Raw genomic sequence first — 21,599 nt, forward strand, 5'->3', positions numbered from 1 at the left:
AGGGGATGGTAAGCTTCAGAATTCCTTTAACGGAATACCCGTCTGCAGCAGCATTGGAGGGGCAGGCACAGCCAATCCATACCCCTCCACCAACCAATTTTAAACCAATGCCTAACCGCCATTCGAGCCCTTACGCTCGCCGCCAACCACTCACAAATCAAGCCACACCCTCAACCTGGACGCCAAAGCATCCAACCACGCATCATTCCCCACTGGCGAGAGATGAACCCCGTCATCCCTATAAAATTCAATCGCCTTGAATGAGATAAGAGGGTGAGGGATAACAAACCCGCCCAGATTCACCACCAGCTTACTTGCTGCGGAATTAATCCGCTTCCTTGCGCGTTCGGTGGCAGCAGGGCAAGGGCTACCACACCAAATGCGGCGTTGAAGAAGCTGTGACCAAATTAACTTGGAAGTCGGCACCAGTGCCGCCAGCTCCCCCAGGTCCTGTAAAATGGCCGCACGCAGCCCGTAGCAGGAAGAAGAAACCATATCGTTCTCCCCGAGCTGCACCACGATCGCCAAAGGAGGGCCGAACTGGAGGACACGCCTTCGCATGAGAGGTAAAAATTCTCTCCACAGCATCCCCCTTCTGGAGATCCAAGACACATGTACGTGCTGCGGGAATCCCAGGCCTTCACCCAGTCCGGACTGGTGAGCTCTGTCCGCAGCCCAGTGCACAATACTGTGCCCTACTACCCAGATGTGGATAGCAGCCTGACCTAGGGTTAAAACACACACATGTAAGTACAACAACACATCATTTTTGCACATAGACCTTGAATGCGTCCGATCTCCATCGGCCCAGGTCCTTAATCCTTTTTACCGACAAACCCCATGCCTGACTAGCTGCACCTGACCTCAGCAGGGCAGCACTGACGACTGGGCCCCACCATATCGTCAGTACCAGCAACATTGTGGGGGAGCAATGAATCCCAAGGCAATCGCATCCCGCCAGGTGTTGTTCCCCATAGGGGAAAGATGCACCCCCCATCTGCCCCAAAGAGGGGAACAGTCTTGAAGAAAATAGCAGGGTGCAATATCACAGAACCACCTAAAGCAAGGACCTATTTTATTTTATTTGTTATTTATTTTATTTTATATGTTATGTTATTTTATTTTATTTACTTTATTTATTTTATTTTCCACCGCCATATTAACATGCTTTCTGGCCTGCTCGGTGGTAGTTTGTCTAGGCATTGGTTCCCGACTAGCTGCACCTGACCTCAGCAGGGCAGCACTGATGACTGGGCCCCACCATATCGTCAGTACAAGTAAACAGCGTGGGGGAGCAATGAACCAGGATCAGACTCAAGCTCACCCCAAATGCTCCCAGGGACTCTTGCGTGGCCCTACCCCTCGAAAGGGGTTGACAAAGCATGGCAAATCCTTGGTTTCCTTTAATGGAATATCTTTGCGCATTGGAGGGGACAGGTGCTCCAACCCCCCCTCCAGACCACCTTGAACCAAATGCCTTAAATATTTTGAGTCCAGGGAGAGCTGCCATCAACTCAATCCAAGCCCTCTTGCATGCAGGAATGCAAACTTATGCTGGAGGAAGACAGCAAATCATTCTCGCCCAGCTGTACCACCAGCACTGCGGGAGGACCTGCACAGGTCACACTCGACCGCACCAAAGGAAGGACCTCCTCCCAAAGCATTCCCCATCTGGACATCCAGTATATGTTCACATGGGCAGGAAGACTGAGATGGCGCCCCAGTCCAGACTTGTCAGCGCGCTTGCCAGCCCAGTGTACAATGCTGTGGCCCAAATGTGCACCGCTGCTCCTATGAGAAAAGGAAATAACAGACAAGCATCAGCACAGACATCATTGTGACACTTCCTGATATAACCCTTGTCAGCGTCAGACTTCCAATGACCCGTATTCACAATCCTGTCTACAGACAGGCCCCCAGTGTGCAGCCGTTGCAGCAGCCCTATTCGGAAGGAATGAGGCGTGTTCAGTGGTAGGCAAGCCGCAGGCCGTAATAACTGGTGCACGACGTAAGCACATTAATGCCTGGCTAACGGGAACCCATTTTCATGCACTAGGAGTGGGCCAGCCCCCAGGGGAATGAAAAGCCAAATTTTTCTGGTATCCATAACCGTGCAAGGGCCCTCCTCATCTGTAATGGGAAGCCTGATTGTGGCACTCCTGCCCACTAAGTCTGTTTTAGAGTTCCCGACTCTAATGACAAGCTCCAAAGCAGATAAGGAAAAGTCCTGAAGCAATAAGCCTCCAGACTCTCAGCCCTGTGCTGGCTCCAACAACCATTTCCCCAACCCTCAGTGCCCAAAATGCAATGGAATACTGAAAGGAGTCTCGCCTTGATCTTTTACCAGCAGACAAGTTTTAACTTGTTGCAGATCCTGCATAGGTAAAATTGACCGACTTCCTGCCCACTGTCCTATGAGGTTGGAGCCTATTCCAACCTTCCAAGGCCCTGCGCATTACAAACTTCATGCAAAGGTCTCTGAAAAATAAAGCTTCAGTATAACAGACATTGCAGCGGACTGAATTCTTATAGTTATAACAGCACGCCCAATCTGCGGCAGGTGGACCAAATACTGCAGGATCTGCTCAGAGGAAGGGGGCTAGTTAATCTGAATGGCCGAGGACTGCCAGCTTAAGGCTAAGAAATCCATCCAGGCCTTCCCATAAGAGCTAAAAGCAGAAGGGGAAATGGAAGCTGCTGCTCTCTGTAATTACTAATTGTTGTCAAAATGCCACAGGTGGTCTGGAAAAGTCTGGCAATAGCTGAGTCTGGAGCCCAGGATCTGAAGCGCTCCATCTGAAAATGGGATAGAGTGTCAGAGACATCATTAGAGGATCCCGTAATCAGGAGAGCAGAAAGCACAATATTAAACCTTAAGCGGTGCAGCTCAAAAGCGTGAGCGGAGGGGCGGAGACTCTGCTGGAGCATGAGGACTGTTTAGCCAAGACGCTCTCCACTACCTGGTTATCAGACCAAAAGCAGATCCGATGGTCACTGAACTCCTCGGGCCACATGTGAACTGCTACTACAATGGGGAAAACTCAAAAGTTAGGTCACATGATTGCCTCACCATACCGGGCTTGAGGCCATGGCTTTGCACACCAGCAGCCCCTGAAATAAAAACCAAAGGGCAAAGATCCAGCAGCATCAGCATGAACCTGAAAAATCCCTGTGCAAGTATCCTGCCATGGCCAACTACTATTGCATACATATAGGAATTGCAACCATTGCATGAGATCCCATTGCATGAGAAAGGTAAGGGGACCTCAACATTTAGGAATTGCAACCATTGCATGAGAAAGGTAAGGGGACCTCAGGCCGCAGGCAGCCTGGCCTAGTGTGAAGGGAAGGGGCGGCCTGGGGCAACCACTCTGCATGCAAGATTAATTAAGTGACCCAGCAAGATCGGATCTGATGAAGCATCACTTGCTACAGAGGAAGTATTACAAAAATAACTTCCTTCAAGGCAGACAGCTTCTCCATAGGCAAGTGGTATGTTTTAGCAACGATATCCAACTGGATCCCTAAAAAAAATGGGAATATGGGCAAAAAGTATTGAGGTATTGCTTGCCAGCTTCCAGCCCCGCTTGGGCAGGGGGCATATTGTGCTGCCATCATAATACGTAAATTTACAGGGCCGACGCTGGCCAGAACCGCTAAAAAAGTCCCGACAAAACTGTCGCCGAGCCAGCTTCCTTTTCAGACACACACTGTGCAATGCAAAAACACACTCCGTGCAGTGCTCACACAATCCATGCAATGCAACTATACTCCGTGCGATGCAGCTACACACTCCGTTCAATGCAACTACACACTCAGTGCAAAAACGCACTCCGTGCAATGCAAAAACGCACTCCATGCAAATGCAACTACCCTCCATGCAATGCAACTACCCACTCTGTGCAATGCAACTACACACTCCATGCAATGCAACTACACACTCCGTTCAATGCAACTACACACTCCGTGCAATGCAAAAACGCACTCAGTGCAATGCAAAAACGCACTCCGTGCAATGCAAAAACGCACTCCATGCAATGCAACTACACACTCCGTTCAATGCAACTACACACTTCATGCAATGCAACTACACACTCCGTTCAATGCAACTACACACTCCGTGCAATGCAAAAAACGCACTCCGTGCAATGCAACTACCCTCCATGCAATGCAAATACACACTCCGTGCACTGCACACACCCTCTGTTCAATGCAACTACACACTCCGTGCAATGCACTCTCTGTGCAATGCAAAAAAAACACCAAACCACACACACTCTGTGCAATGCCACTACACCCTCCGTGCAATGCACACACACTCTGTGCAATACACACACCCTCTGTGCAATGCACTCACACCCTCTGTGCAATGCACACAACCTCTGTGCAATGCAAATGCAAATCTCTCACGCAATGCAATGCAAATGCAGCCCGTGCAGCGCTGTGCCCTGCAACGCACAGAGCAAACTGCAGTGCGGGCACACAAAGGTGCTTTCTCCCGCTTGCATATTGCAAACGTGGCGCCTGTTACATCCCTCGCAGTGAGGGAACCACCCAAAGGCCCTTGACACTGGACCTAAGTGTCCAGGTAGAGCAATGGGGGAGCATGCAGCTGTCCCATATAGGGACCAATCCTGCAACCTAGGCATTACCGGCACTATGCGCTGACCAGCTGAGTTATCCAGGATGATCCCTAAAGACCCGGGACAGCCTCACCCTGACCCCTGTAGAGGTCCAAGGTGATGTCTGAATCATGATCCCTGCTCCTCTTTGCCCTCCTCCTGGATTGCAGCCTTCGGAGATGCTTCCTTCTGGAAGAAGACACCTGGGGCGTCCACAAGTCATCCCCTGCAGGAGAGGCAAGCTCTTGAGGCATTTGCAAAAACCCAGTCATAGTCCGCAAAAACTAAACAATGTAAGGAACTGGTGAACCAATGCTTCATGGACCACATGGGGACACTATTCAGGCCGGAAACACTTCCAGGCCATCGAATTCTAGGGCAAAGCCCTAGGATCACCTGCCAGGCCAGGCATAAATGTTTCCAGTGAAATAGCAGAGTTGAGGTAGCCCACAGCTTGTCCAGGTACCCCTGCTTGCCCTTTTAGAGGGAAGCACCCCTTCAAGAAACCCAAAGTTCTTTTATCACAAATGGGCCGAACTACCCAGCAACAGAATAGCCCAAAAGGAGCAGTTTGTTTTGTTTTGTTATAACAATGGCTAAGAGGGGGATATGAACCCTGTCTCCCAGGTCCTAGTCCTGCACTTTAGCCACTAAACCACAATGGCTCGCCACTAAAATGGCAGTCGCCACTATCAGGGCAAAACAAACTTAAAGAAAATAAACTTGTTCAGAAACAGCATAGTTCAAGAGCATATACAGAGTGCTCATAGTCATTGGAGTCACAGAGAGCCTCTGCCGCCCTCTGTCTGCCTCAGATATACATTAGCAGCAACTGAGCCTGCAAGCAGGTACATTCTTATAGAGAGGTCAGAGACTTAACAATTAACTGCTACCTGTAGCAGACTTAGGCTCGGAAGTTATGCCCAGGCCGAATAGGGCTCCATGCCTCTGCTCTTGAGAATCTTAGTCTCATAGCAATATTAAAGGAACTCAAAATAGTGCTCCCGCCCAAGGCTAGATTAAAATTTGGCCAACAGCGCTGCACACGCTCAAATAAAGCCAACCTTTGGGGGTGCTATAAACGAAAGTGATTCCAGCTAAGCTGGGAACAGCCCTGACTAGCCCCACAATTTACAACAGGAGAAATGGGGAAAACCTTTCTGCGAAAGCCTCCAGACCACCTTAAAGGCAAGCCACAGATACAGGGAGAATCTTCCCACAGGGCAGGGTAAGGGGTGGGGTGGGAAATTGAACAGGAAAAAGGGGAATTAAATTATTTAAGGGACTAAAGAGGATTAAAAGAAGGGGGAAATAAAGAAATGTAACCAGACAATGAGAAGTTTGCATCACTGTCCTCCAGACAGTCCAAGTGCTCCATGTGATCCGGTGTCCACAGCAAAAGAGAAAGAGAAAGCTGTGGACCCTGCTTATAAAGCCATTGATCCCACCCCTAAATTGGCAACATCCAAATTGCCCCAGTAACAACATCCTCCAATCTGCTCCCAGGCCTCTAGCCATCTATGGCCTGGTCACTAACATGGGGTTTTGTTCGGCCCCAACCGCAACACGTGCTCTCTTTTGATGTGAACACGCTTTGTGACAGTAGCTATTTTGAATTTTCCAAAATTCAAAAAGGACCTCAGAACAGGACTTTGGGACAAGGCAGGAGAATGGTGGCTGTTTTCATTATCTTTCCCTCTTCACCTAGCTGCCCATTCTCTTATACCCTGCAACATGATTCTATGATTTCTCTGATGAAAATAGGGACATCCTAAGGAAAAGCGGGACATTCCGGGATTGAATCAGAAACCGGGACGGCTTCTATAAATCTGGGACTTGGAGGGTCTGTTCTCTTCACCTAACCACCCAACAGTGCCAAAACAAAACAGATTGTTTCAAAGTAGGTGGAAAATTGGAGAAATGGGCCTTCTCAATTCAGTCCATCCGTTCCTTTCCACCACTACAATATGCAGTGAGTCCAGCCAAACCAGGCAATGAGGAATCTGTGCATTCAGCTTCATGCAAGGGAATGACTGACTGGGGGGTATAAAACATATGTACAGAATTCCCATTTTGCAGCCTCCTCTGTAGGCTGCCAGCACGTGCCTCTCCACATGCCTGCTGTGGGTAGAGGAGAGCAAGAAGGATCTATTGAACCATATGAAAATCCCTCCATGAAGGGAAGAGTTGTAGATTGTCCCTAAACAATAACTGCTTTGGGATGAATGATATGTTATTGGTTCAAGTTCTTTTGCTCACTTCTTGTATGCAACAATAAATAGTTAACTAGTCATTAAGCTGTTAATTATCTCATTATTATTACTCGATTACCACCAGTACATATTTCAATTTTATGGAACATTGCTGCAAAAAAGAAGAAGGGAATTTTATACTTCCTGTTATGTTTAAGTCTGAGTGAAAAGATAGCTAATGTAAGAGAGAGTAAATTAAAGAATATCAATCAGAAATCTTCACCATAGATTGCTATCTGGTTTCTTCTTCCCTCTCCTGTAACCACCTCTCATCTTTGACTTTGAAGCCCAACAGTTTAAACTAGGTTCTTGTTTCAGCTGCTTAATCCGCTTTCATAAATCGTGTTCAAGTGCTGGAATAATTTGCACATCATTTAAGAATATTTACTTTGAAACATTCACCTCAAGCCTTTTTTGTATATCCTTTCTCTCTAAAGATTTGTAGTATTTGTTTTGTTCTCTGAGGTATAAAAGACCTGGGTAAACTTTATTCCTGTTGTTTCAAGATTAGTGAAATAAAATGCATATTTATTCAACTGGGAGTGAAAGAAGCTTTAGTAAAGACGATCATACATATAACCCTGGGGAATGATATAATACAAAATGCATGCCTTAAAATCTCTTTAGACTTGTTCAAAACTGTATTGAATGACTTAAGTTCAAAAAAAATAAAAAATAAAGGACCCACAAATGCATTCTTTATAAACGTTTTTATCTTTGTTGTGAAGGAGAGAGCTGTATATTTTTGTTAATAAAAATGAACTCAATATTGGTGAAATGTGTATAGCGAAACATATAAAGGGATGTAGCAGGCAGTCTTTGGGCCCACTAAACTAAAATATTCATCACTAACTGGCACTGCTTTTGTACAATGTTGCAGGCTTAAATATATGTTAAAATTATTTAGTTACAGCTATACTCTTAGTAGACATTCCATAGTGATTTTAAGCTTTCGGTATACTATGGGGGAGAGAGCCATGTATGCTGTCTAGTGCTCCTTGGAGTAAAAGTGGAATCTTAATGTAATATATAAATACAACAAAGTCCCATAGACACTGATGGTGTGGTTTGCCTGGTTAATAAAGGTCACTATTTCTAGCAATAGATTATTTCATAAAAAGTGTACACTGTTCAGTCTTAAAAAAACAACCCAAACAAACCTGAAAGCAGTTTACAAAAGATAAAACATTTAAATCCCGAGAAGTTCACACCCCTACTTTGAAGCATAAAAATGTTAAAATGCTAAAGCAGAATAAAAATGACCTCAACTTTGTATGAATGTTTTTAGCAGGTGCCCAAAAGATTGCAGTGGTACCTTGGTTCTCGAATTTAATCCGTTCCGGGAGTCCGTTCGACTCCCGAAATGGTTCAAAAACCAAGATGCGGCTCCCAATTGGCTGCAGGAGCTTCCTGCACTCAATCAGAAGCCACGTCAGATGTTCGGCTTCGAAAAATGTTTGCAAACCGGAACACTCACTTCCGGGTTTGTGGCGTTCGGAAGCCAAGCTGTTCAGCTACCAAGGTACCACTGTACAGTGAAGGAGTCTGCTTGATCTCAATAGACAGGGAGTTCCAAAATGTTGGCGCTGCCACCCCAAACCATGGAGTTCTTACAAATGTGGAACAAGTATTATGTAGTATCTGTCATAGCGCCAATTCCACTGACCGGAAAGGTCGTTGCATGTGGAGTAAGGCAATTTTTAGTCAAACTGGTTCCAAGTTGTTCAGAGATTTATAGACAGTGCTACCTCGGGTTAAGTACTTAATTCATTCCGGAGGTCCGTACTTAACCTGAAACTGTTCTTAACCTGAAGCACCACTTTAGCTAATGGGGCCTCCTGCTGCTGCCATGCCGCCAGAGCACGATTTCTGTTCTCATCCTGAAGCAAAGTTCTTAACCTGAAGCACTATTTCTGGGTTAGCGGAGTCTGTAACCTCAAGCAAAGTTCATCCTGAAGCAAAGTTCTTAACCTGAAGCACTATTTCTGGGTTAGTGGAGTCTGTAACCTGAAGCGTAAACGGAAGTGTATGTAACCCGAGGTACCACTGTACTACTACCAGTGCAGATTAGCTAGACAAGTTAAAAAACAGCGTTGAGAGACATACCACCTCTCACTGTTACACACCCTGCTGGCATGAATTCCCATATCCATTCTGAACAAAGGATGAACATAATACTTAGAACCTGCGCTAAAACTACTGAGGAAACAAGTATACGAAGCTGAACTTCGTATACGAAGTATACGAAGCTGAACTTCAACTCACTATAATTTCATTTATTCTACAACATTCTAGTTCAGCCATGATATCAAGTTGAACAGAAAGCTGATGAAGTGCCACGTGCTTGTTGTGGTCTTATATGCCCTTGCATGTGACTGCTGCCACTGCCGTCTTCTTTTATTAATCACCAGTGGTGGCGCTCTTTGTTACCATTGTCATTTACACCGCTTCTGATAGCCTCTTGCAATTATTGCAATAGGGGCTACCCAACAGAAGGCTTGTAGCCCACAGAACTGAATCTCAGTCACATTATATTCTATTCTCCCAAACCCCCTGGCTATTTATTAATAATCCAGATGCTAGCTTCCTGGTTGTTTGGAAGTAATATGATTTGGCGGAAGCAGGGGAAGCAAGAAAGGGTGGCAATATTTATTTTTATTTTTTATGTTATGAATGTCTATATTTCTCTAAATTTGGGAGCCTTCTAGTTCAGGATTTTTGATTCAACGAAAGGGTACTTACTGGCTAGGCTTACCTCTCTCCCCCCACCCCCCGATGGGGAAATAATGTCAGTGTTTAGACCTTCCAGGTTGGCGGTTGCATTTCATTTAAATTATGACCCTCCAATCCAAAACATTTAAAGAGGAGCTTAACGGATGGAAGCACATTACTGTCATTTGGATTGGGTATATTAACACTTTAAAAAATGAATGTGCTTCCTAGCATCTACTATTTGTTCCACCAGCTGCCTGCTGACGTGCCAGATAAACAGTTTAAGGAGAAGCATGTAAAAGCAGCCTATAGAGCGAAGACCACTTTGCAAACAAACAAACTTCCATATTCTGCCAGTCCCAAATATATATTTCATGTCTTCATATGCAGAAACACATACGAACCAGTGGAAGCACTCAAATTTGGGAAGTCATAAAAATGCTTATTGTCAGCAGTCAAAATGCAGCTTTCGAAAAGGATTCAAAACGATTATTAACCTGGAAAACTGGGCTGCATAAACAACCAAACCAAATGTACAAGTATGCATATGAAATGGCAAGAGGTAGCCCAAATGACTAAGCAAATGGCAACACCTTGGGAAATAATCTGTAGATGATGAAATGATTTGTAAACTCCCCATGAGCTTAGAACAAAATACTGTGCCATAACCATAGGAGAGCATGCCAGTAATAGGAGGGAACCGTACTGCTGCGTCTAGCGTTGTTGATGGCATAACGCAACTGCTGTATCCAACTTTTGCTGTTTTTCTTTAAGCAAGATGTAGTCTCATTGTTGACTAGATGAGTGAGTGACTCAAAGTGCCCAGAGGAGGCGCCCCAAGGGTCACAAACAGCTCCTAGGCATTGAAAAAACCTTCAAAGTCGAGGGTTTTGTTTGTGTATTCTGACTGAACTGAAAGAGGGTGCTGACTTTCTCTCTGTTTCCCCAGTTTTAGAAGGCTGGAGCTTTTATGTAGTTGCTGGAGTCTCTACCCCTTAGTCTCGTGTGCCAATAGCTGGACATTTCAGCAGTGGCCCTGAATATTTTGCTTGGCTTGCTATGCCCTCTCCTCCTGTGTTCCCGAGGTAGATGACAGGGAGTCTGAGAGCTCACTGGGAACCTGGACATTTCCAGGGCAAGGGTTCCCAGCTCTTTGAGATCATTGGCAGTGCAGAGATCTGCTTGCAGGGAAGAGTTTCAGATTTGGGGCAGACTGAAATCAGGCACTTTCTAATCCACAGATGGGGAACTTGTGACCCTCTAGATGTTGTCACTCCAGCTCACAGCATCTCCAGCCATCAGGGTCAGTGGTAAGGAATGGTGGAAGTTGGAGTCGAACAGCATCTGAAGGTCTCCAGGTTCCCCATTCTGGTTCTAACCTCAGGTAATGCAACACAAATGGCAGTGCAGCTGCTTTTCCTCATCACAGTTCTTAGGTGTACATTCTCTCTCTCTCTTTCTCTTTCTCTCTCTCTCTCTCATGTTGTGTGACTTTCTTCTAGATGAAATAGAGACAACCTCTACTGTTTCACACAGCCTTTGGGAAGATAAAACTGTCAGCAGGGCCATGTAACCTTGCTGTTTTGGTGTAACTGGAGGGTCTCCTTAACTTGATGGTCATATTTTGTGAAAGAGCAGTTTAAAAATATGAGGAAGTTAGCCATTAAATTTCTCAATTGTCAGACATTCTGGAAAAAACAAAATGAATATCAGTATCAGGGAGGAGCAAGAAATTAGGCTACTGGAGTTCATAGAGAAAGAATGATCAACTCAGAGGCGGAATGTATTGTGGTGAGTAGAGGATGAACTATTACAGGAGTGTCTTGCGCCATTACAAGTTTGACTTTAGCCTTGCTGTGGTTTGCCCTGAGAGAATATAATGACACGTTAGGTGTACAATAATGCTTCTCTGGTGTGACTTATGCATTGTGAATTGTTGGGGAATTGTAACAGGGTCTGATAAAACTATTTATTTTCTAGGACAGGTGTGACTTGTGCCCCCATGATGGGTTCACAGTAGGCAGAGTTGTTTAAACCTCTCTGCCTATCCCAGCACCATGTCTATTCCCCCCCCCCTTTTTTCCCCTTGATGGGGTTGGGGATAGCAGAAAGATTTTCTGACCCTAATACAAACATGTTCATTTACTGGTATGCCTCTATGTCTTCCATCTCTATATTTAATCGTAACTCTCTAAAAACTTTCCGGAGTTGTACTCCTTACAACAACACCACACACACACACAACTTAAAACTGGGCCCCTGGACAGTGAAAAATAATGGCCTCTCTCTGTTTTTGCTTACTCATTTGGAACTTGGAAGGCTTCGATATCAAGGACTGATTGTATAATTGTGTTTGTGGCATTCTCTTTAACACCCACACCCCTCCCCCTTAGATTTCATACACGTTTTGATGTTGTTTTCCCTTGAAAGCACTGCTTGGACTTTGATGATTAACTGTGTACCATGTGTATGTTGTCATCAGGTGCCGTTTCCTGATAATAGAGTTTTCTTGTGTGTGTGTGTGTGTGTGTGTGTGTTTGTAACTGTTCAATTTCTATTTGCTACAGAACTTTCCTTATATGTTAGACCTCTTGGGGGAGAAAGATTTTTCTTTTTTTTCAAAGACAAGATAAGCTTTGGATAAGCATCTAAGGTTTTCAGCACTTTATCCTACTGAAATCCAAATAAAGTGCACTTCCGAAGTGTCGGAGGAGAGCCTTGGTCTCAATTCTTTCTGTCTGAATAATGAAAAGAATTGATTGAGTCAATAGCTGAAGGTGCCACAAAACTCTTGCCCTGCTGGTCCCCATGTGAAGAACTGCAAATAAGTCAGATGAGCTTTTCTGTGGGTTCTGTCTGTCTTTTTTCCCCTCCTGCGTAGCTGAAGAGATCTCCTCCCTCTTTCTTTTAGCAAGAGAGGTGGTCTTCTTTTTGCCACCATTGCCACAACTGCATGAAAGACAGGCATCTCTCTTATGAGAAAAGGGAAGTTCAGTTGGTCAGTGTGCCAACATAAAATGCTATGCTGAATAGACATCTAAGAGCCATTCAGTTCAAGCAAACAGGGCATCCCCTAGTCATGTATGTGAACATGAATTGAATTGGGCTAGATGTGCATGCCATGCTGCAGAACTGAATTGAACTGGGCTACAACTTAATGCAGTTCAGATTGGAAAACTGGGCCAAAACTAACAAAATGAAATTCAGTAAGGACTAATGTAATGTTGGTGTGTGAGCATCTACTCTTGGGTTTTAATTTCTTTCTGCAGCAGACTTCTTTTCACAGAAAAGTTTTATTGCATCTTTTACTTCTTTACAGCAGCAGCAGCATTCCAGCTATCTCTTAGTGAAATTCATGTTACAGGAATAAGCACTATTTGGTTCTGTTTCTCAGAGTCTTTATTATTTACAAAACTTTACACTGGTCATTAATAAAGAAAAGGAAAAAAAACAAAGAGACCTAATGCTGACTCATTCATATACTTATTTACACTGACCCAGACTTAGTTGATTGCATGCCCTAATAAGGACACCTGTTGCTGGGGAAATTTTCTGTTGCCTAGCAACTTGTTCAAGACCATTTACAAGTTTCTTCTAGAATATTCCAACATGTAACTTAGGCAGGAAGAACCAGCTTCACAAATATAAGAAGGGAGACAATTGGCTTTCCATAGTACATGTGAAGAAGTTCTCAGGTCTTAGTAGACTACAAGCTTTAATATGAGTCAACAGTGTGAGGCAGCACATCAGCAGAAATACAGTGTCCAGATCAGGCATAGGCAAACTCGGCCCTCCAGGTGTTTTGGGTCTACAACTCCCATCATCCCTGACGACTGGTCCTGTTAGCTGGGGATCATGGGAGTTGTAGTCCCCAAACATCTGGAGGGCCGAGTTTGCTTATGCTTGTCCAGATCAAGGAAAGTTAATACTATACTGTATTCGGCCTTGGTCAGACTACACCTGGAGTACTGTGTCCAAGTCTGGGCATCACAATTTAAGAAGGATATTGACAAGCTGGAACTTCTGCAGAGGAGGTCAACCAAGATGATCAAGGGTCTGAAAACCAAGCCTTATGATGAACGGTTGAGGGAGTTGGGTATGGTTAACCTGGAAAGAAGGAGACTGTGAGAAGATATGATAAAGGTAAAGGGACCCCTGACCATTAGGTCCAGTCGTGACCGACTCTGGGATTGCAGCGCTCATCTCGCCTTATTGGCCGAGGGAGCCGGCGTACAGCTTCTGGGTCATGTGGCCAGCATGACTAAGCCACTTCTGGCGAACCAGAGCAGCGCACGGAAATGCCATTTACCTTCCCACAGGAGCGGTACCTATTTATCTACTTGCACTTTGACGTGCTTTCGAACTGCTAGGTTGGCAGGAGCAGGGACTGAGCAACGGGAGCTCACCCCATTGCAGGGATTCAAACTGCTGACCTTCTGATTGGCAAGTCCTAGACTCTGTGGTTTAACGCACAGCGCCACTGCCACTTTCAAATATCTAAAGGGCTGTCACATGGAAGATGGAGCAAACTTGTTTTCTCCTGTTTCAGAGGGTAGGACTCAAACCAATGGATTTAAATTACAAGAAAGGAGATTCCGATTAAACACCATGAATAACTTTCTGATGGTAAGAGCTCTATGACAATGGAACGGACTCCCTCAAAACATGCTGGACTCTCCTTCCTTGGAGGTTTTAAAGCAGAGGTTGGATGGCCACCCATCATAGGTGCTTTAGTTGATATTCCTGGGCCTGAAATGAAAAGCTTCTCAGAAGAAGAAGAAGATGATACATTATCATGGGCTAGGAGTTATCTTCGCCTGCTGAATTGCAGCCTGAAGAGGAGAAGGCAGAGTGACTCCACCTGCAGCTAATCAGCCTTCAAGGCCACAGAGGGGAATGCACTGATGAGAACCAGCTGGCTTCAGCCTTCTTAAGCAGAGCTTCCGGCAACACCCTTGCTCCCACTCACTGAGTAGGAAGAGGGGTTATCTCCTGCTGGCCACCCTCCCGATGTCCCAGCATACATGTAAGCATGTGGTAAGGGGGGGAGGGGAGGTTTCCACCTGAAAAAGGCCCGTGGTCATGCCAGAGCAGTTATTTGTGCATAGAACAGTTGTAGTAATATCTGTACTAGCTCTGAGACAGGGAGCTTTTTCTAATCTTAGCATTTGAATCCCTTAGCATTTGAAGGAAATTGTTGAAGTTTGGGTTATCCTGTGTACGTGTGCTACTGGTTATGTGTAATCTCTCCTATGTGAGAAATTTTTTTCAGTAATGAATTCCTGAAATGTAATCCATTCTAATTAAACCCAAACCAAAATGAACATACCTTGAAAGAAAGAGTATATCTGGGACAGTAGTAATCAGAAGTCACATACTTTAATTTATTCTTGCAGGAATGACAACCAGATCTGCAAAACAAAACAAAAAAATCAACAAAAAAACCCACTAAGTATTTTATGGAGAAAAGTTTTTTTCCTCCAAAAAATACAATTCACCATAATTTTATTGAGTCTTTACTGCATAGCCACAAGACATAGAATAGCAATATTGAAAATTAAGTTGTTGTCATATTACTATAAAATGATTCAGCACATAATATCATTGTCCTATTCCCTCCCTTTACTTCCACAATTCTACTAGGCAGCTGTGGGCACCTCTTGTACAGAAAGACCATACGGACACATTCAGAATGATTTAAGTTCAGCTGTATTGCAACCTTTTACTCCCTAACAATGTAGTTGTGCGATGACCAGGCCTTGGTCTTCAGAGTGTCCCCCAGCCAACCACAAACATGTTTCTCTCTTTGCTTTCTTTTTTAACTTGCTGCTGATATATTTGTGCAGTGATATGTGTCACACTGTCACTCTTCTCACATATTTCAGGGCTAATTAAGATAAATGCTGATTATGTGTCAGCATTGATTTGCGCGGACAACTAAGATTTGGCATCCTTTCCAGCACATAGAAGGCTTTTGCTATATGAGGAAATGGCGTCTGATGTGTGTTCTCAGGTTAGAAGTTCACAGATCCATTGGGTAAAAATCATTTACAGTCAGTGGGTAGTCATAGTCAAGGGGGGACAAGGCAAAGCTTCTGGCCTGCCAAGGTTTTTCTCTTGGCACCTGCAACAAAATGTAGTTTGTATTCCAACATTTCATACCATCTAGGCTCTGGTGATATCAGGCCAACTGAATGGTAGCTGGAATGGGACTTAAATAGACAAGATGGACACATGTATCTTATATTCCCTCTTCTTTCCAAGGGGTTCTCAGCCCTAGAGCTTTTGAAAATGGAGGATTATTTATTTCATACTGGCCATACCACAGAGTAGAACTTCCTAGTTGAGCCATTTTTTGTTATTTTCCCCAAATAACTGCAATGGACTGCACTGTGGTTTTGTTGTTCTGTCATCAATATGTATTTGAAAATACATTGGGGTGCACACACTTGGTTTGTTTCCCCAATCAGTAATGAGTGTGGTGGGCAGAAAATGTTGATTAGATGTAGTGGCTGAGTGTCAGACTGAGGCAAATAGACAAGTTGCAAGGTGGACTCAAGGAGAGCTCCAAGGACAGATTTGGGCCATCTGTAAGCAGTTGAACCTAGATAGAGAAACAAGTCTGGCCAGAGTCAGCAGTTATATAAGACAGGTGGAAATCCATTCACTCCTCAGATCACCGGATCGTGCTAGGCTACAAAAGTTCTCACTCAGCTGCCTTGGCTGCCAGTATGTTTCCAGACCCTGGTTTTAACCTCTAAAGCCTGGCAAGGCTTGTTTCCCTAAAATTTGAAAGAATGATTCTTCCCATATGGAACTCTCTGGGCCACAGATCATCTCTGAAGGCTTTTTCGTGGTATCCTCCTGCTTTTCCAAAACACTGTTTCCAGAGAAGCCTGCCTGGCACCCACTTTAACATGTTTTCAGAAGCAGGTGAAGGCTTTTCTTTTCTTCCAAGTATTTTAACAATTTTAACATGTTCTGTTAGCCAGTTCTTCTAATGTTGTTTGCACGGGTCACTTTAATTTCATGGTGATTGATTGTACATGAGGCGGGATAAGGAGGCTAATGCCAGGAAAAGTTGGCTGTAAAAGAGACTTTCTATGACAATGTGCTTGATCATTTTAATGTCATTCCTGGAAACCCCTTAGTCATAATGAGGCTATGCTGGAGTAAGCGCTTTGAGGTTTGCCGTCTTTCTTTCTTTCTTTCTTTCTTTCTTTCTTTCTTTCTTTCTTTCTTTCAAAATAGCAAATAAACAACATTGAATTGCAGCAACTTCTTACACAAGAGGTGTGTGTGTTTCCTGAATCCTTTCTTTTCGGATGCATTACATGCTATAATTTTGGGCATCGTAATGAACTGATCAGCGCTGCTCTAATGTATTTCAGTTAGGAGAGCGGCACTTGAAAGAAATTGTTTTTGCTATACACATGATGTGAAGCAATCAATAGTGCTTTAGTCTGACAAGCACTGTCAATATCCATTGTCACAGTTCAGAAAGTCATTAATGGATAGTTCTTCAAAAACCAATGCTCTCAACACACACCCAAAGTACTAAGAGAACGTCGTACTGGGCAGGAATTAATCACAGGTGGTAAGACCATGGGGTTTAGGGTAAATGTTTTGTAAACTGTGAAATAAAAGTTCTTCAGAAAGAGACCATAATGAGGGAACATAAAAGATCATGCAGGGAGCTGTTGGTGGTGCTACAGAGTGACTTACCTTAGTTTATCGACATAATCACTTGAAACTGTGTGCAAACCATTGTGCAGTATGTAGATGCTGATAAGGGAGCTGCTACTAAGCAAGGACTACCTTGGCACACTTGAAGTAGTACAACTGCTTATCTAGGAAATTTGTGCCATGGATGCCGCCCAATGAAACATAAGCACTTTGAAGTCCCATTCATTTTAATGAAATATGTAAGTGGGCTCTATTTAGACCTAGGTCTGTATGCATTGTTATTATATGTGCAGATATGTAAGTTTTACAGAGTGAAGAAAAGCAATTAAACAACTGGGGTGGAATTCAACATTGTGCTGTTACAAACATTCCATCTGCTGCATAAGCATATCAACTTTCCAGACAGAACAATCCCGCCCCACTGTTCTGGGGTTTCTTCCAGCCCCCAAGCCAATTTCAGGGGGCACAGGGGGAGGTGGGGAAAACCCTGTTGCACAAGCAGAAGCTCTTTCACAAGGCTCCCACTGACTGGGTTTGTTAGGTGAATCCAGTCCATAGAGAACAGATAGCATTTTCTATAACATTTCCCTCATGCCACCAAGGTTGTAGCATCAGAAATGCTGTTTCTATTTCTCTTTATACAGTAAGGCTGAGTGCCCTGGAATTTTAGTATATCACTGCCAAGGGTTGTTCCCATTTGAACCCAGAAGGTCCAAAATAGAACACGAACAAAAGAGCCAGCCATTAATTTAACACTAATCTCTGTATTCTATGATATATCGTCCTAAGAATGCTACCACTAAAAATGTGAATTTTATTTTTTCGTAAGTGATGGATTATTGTCCCATGCTGCAAATGTTCCAGTAAAAGTGTCCTTTTATATGTCCTTTGTGATTACTAACTTGTAAAAGTATGTGTGGGGTCAGTTCAGTGCTGTGGGAAAATGGAACAGTCCTCTGTTCAAATCAGTAGTGAAATCAGAAGCAAAGTATGCTCTGATTATCATAGGCATGTGTTTAAATGTTGCTCTCCTTAATTGGGTATGTTGTATTTATTTTAAAATGAAAAAATCTGGCACGTTTTTATCCCTAGAGAGCAGCAAAGTGAAAAAGAAAATGTTTTATTTTGATTCTTACTGACAAATTTGTAATATATAGCACAGTATCTCTGAATTCTCTTGTGAAGTAGGCTTTGTGAACTCGCCCTGGTTTGAGGACGGGGCATATTTTAAATGTATCATTTCATTTGTCCCCTCTTAACAAATGCTCTTTCTTTTCTTTTTAAAGAAGTCCAGTAATGCGTTTCTAATTTTGGTTCACAACCTGTTGTATCTTGGGCAGTTTACTTGCAGGGAAAATGAAATAGGACTTTATGCATTTGGAACACAATCTGTGCTAAGAGTGATTACAAAGCTTTCAGGAATGTTGTATGGTGCCCTGGATCTTGACTTCTAGATCTGCACAAAAGAAATCTGTTCATATGTGCAGATGACGCCCTTTTCTTTCTTCCTTGTCAACAAAGGTAGTGCAGGAAGCATACATACACCAAAATTGTACGTGGTGTCATGGTTTCCCCAAAGCATCATGCAAATTGTAGCTTGCTGGCATTTCCTTCTCTAGCCCTTCACAGAGCTATCATTTGCAGGGATCCTTTTGGAGAGGGGATAATAATTAAACCACACGCACATACACATAGGGTGATTTATTTATTTTTTGTCTTTAAGCAAGCCATATCAAAATTTTGTTTACTGTTTATTCCTTCCAATCTAAAAGAGGTCATACCTAAGGGTGCACCATGGATGACGCATAACCTTGTTATCTCAGATTCCTTAGGGTTTACTGGTAACTCACAGCTTACCCTTAATTTACTTATGTGATTGTAGCTTTGCGGGGGTAAACCCAATCTCCATTTATTTATTTGTTCCTACCCCCCACCTATGCAGAACTGCAATTGTGGGCTTACCTGGTTTTGGAAAAGTGGTGAGAGGGCTCTGGAAGCATCCCAGAGCCCTTGCGCTACCTTCCCCAAACCGAGGAAGTGCTCACTGGGCTTTGGGAAGGTGACACAAGGACTCCAGAGAGCTGCCAGAGCCCTAGTGCCTCTTTCACAAAGCTGGGCAAGCAGCCCTCCATCAGGCAGAGGGCCTGGTTCCAGGGGTTTCTGGCTTTATGGGATTTTTCTTATATGCACAATGTCCAGGAATGTAACCCCCACATAAGATGCAAGTTACCTGTATATTGAAGAGCTACATTGCTATGCTGAGAGTTGGGTTCCAAAGAATAGTATCATAGAATTGTGCAGTTGTAAGGGACCCTGAGGGTCAACCCCCTGCAATGCAGAAATTTCAACTAAAGCACCCATGACATATAGCCACCCAACCTCTGCTTTAAAACTTTCCAATGAAGGAGAGTCCACCACCTTCCTAGGGAGTCCATTCAACTGTTGCACAACCCTTACTGTTACCAAGTTCTTTCTGGTATTTAGTTGGAATTTCATTCATTCTGACATTTCCTTGGAAGTCAGTCCCATTGAACATGGGACTTCTTTCTGAGTAAGCATGCATAGGATTTTGCTTCCATATGAAGTATTTCTTTTATGTACCAGTGCTTTGGATATATCATGTTTTTCCATACTTGGCACAGAGAATCAGACCTCTCCCAGTATTATCATATTGTCCAACCCACCATTTTATTTGCCTAGGAAATAATAAATAGCACACTTTAATTTGCAAGTGGAGACCCATATGTGCTAGAGATACAAAATTTTGGTATGCATTCAAAATTTACACAAGTATATTGATAGCTGTCCAGTAACATGAACCATTACTAATATGATTCTCTCAACTCACAATGTTTATTCAAAATAATATTAATCAGCTTCTTTTTGGATCATCCCACATAGCAGACTGCTGGACAGAATATATAGCCAGTTTCCCCCAAAGATATCCAGCAAAGCTTTCTATGTTGGAACATAACATCCTGTTAATTTTTTTCTTTGATTTTTGTTCTTTCAGTTTTCAGGCTGAACTACAGCACTTCTGATACAATTGACAAAAACAGAGTTAAAAGCAGACTAAAGAAGTTTATCACTCGAAGACCTTCACTGAAAACGTTGCAAGAAAAGGGGATCATTAAAGGTGTGTGTCCTCTTTATCTCTCTCTGTGTGTATGTGTTTGTGCACGCTTGCGCTCACATGTGTGTATAATTGTTGAGTATCCCTGTTTCATTGACCTGGCCACAGTTCTTATAATAATTTATTTTGACTTACAGTGGTTTTCAAAGTATTGTTACAGTGCTTTTTAAAAAATGATACAAACTGGAGAGATGAGTACTAGGTTCAATGAAACCCCATTTCTCCTTCTCTCTCTCCCTCCACCCTTCACTAGCTCTTGGGTCTCATGGGAAATGATAGGTATGCAAATATCTGCTGGTCTGTTCAATAGGCACCATACTGCATTTTTGTGTGTGTCAGAGGCCAGCTGGGGAGGGGGGGAATAAAGGAAGCAGGCTGTGTTGGACCACATGCTGAAACCTTCCTGTGTGACAAAATATGTCTGCATGTGTATTGGCCATGCCCTTAGGTTTCTTGGTTAGTCTTTCTAGCCAGTTATGTTGAAGAAAACCCAAACGTAAGTAGATTTCTTAAGTTTAACATGTGGAAGGGTTATATTTCTATATGTTATGCATACTTGAGGCATGCCACATTTTGCATAACAGAAAGAGGTCTGACCCCAAACTTCAGTACGTTTGTGGTGCCTGCTCTGAGAATTAAGTTGCTGAAATGAGGAACAAGATAGCAAAAGAGACACCATGGTTGCTTAGTGTGTGGAAATTGTTGGGATTCACATTATCCATATGAGTTGATAGGAGTTCTCTGAGTGTCAAAGGTTTAATTTCTACCTACCAGAATGGTGTTTGCTGTGATGTAAACACAGTGGACATAAACTTAAAAGATACATTCACATGCATACACCTCTTTGTTCCCCAAGATGGCCTGAAAGGGGGTTGCCTACAGCCCCAACTATGTGATATAAGAACAGACGAAGAGCCTGCTGGATCCAGCATCCAGCAGCCAACCATTGGATATTTGGGGATATGGAGAAGTGGGATCATATCTGAGGGCTTGCCCAAATTCCACATGTTGATTTGGGACTCTAAATACAATCTGTGCTTATTAAAACTGTGTGACATGTTCTCTGTGTGCAAGATTAGCACTCTACAAAAATGCTGGTTCAGATTGCAAGAAGAGAGAATATGTGTGTGTGGCTTGTATGTACGTAGGCTCAGTTCAGAGCTTTTGATCAACTAATGGAAATTGGTGGAGCCG

The 21,599-nt window shown here is 43.6% G+C and overlaps 1 protein-coding gene across 1 annotated transcript in view; it reads left to right on the forward strand.

The window, feature by feature from the left end:
* The window catches only part of ARHGAP15 (Rho GTPase activating protein 15), a 379,241-nt gene that overhangs the window by 199,982 nt on the left and 157,660 nt on the right, over nucleotides 1-21,599 (forward strand). Inside the window, exon 9 of the mRNA XM_081168151.1 lies at nucleotides 20,286-20,408. Within this exon, the coding sequence (XP_081024277.1) occupies nucleotides 20,286-20,408 (123 nt within the window). The remainder of the gene's footprint in view (nucleotides 1-20,285; nucleotides 20,409-21,599) is intronic.

The sequence above is a fragment of the Podarcis bocagei genome, assembly GCF_964188305.1.
Source record: "Podarcis bocagei genome assembly, chromosome: 1".
NCBI lineage: Eukaryota > Metazoa > Chordata > Lepidosauria > Squamata > Lacertidae > Podarcis > Podarcis bocagei.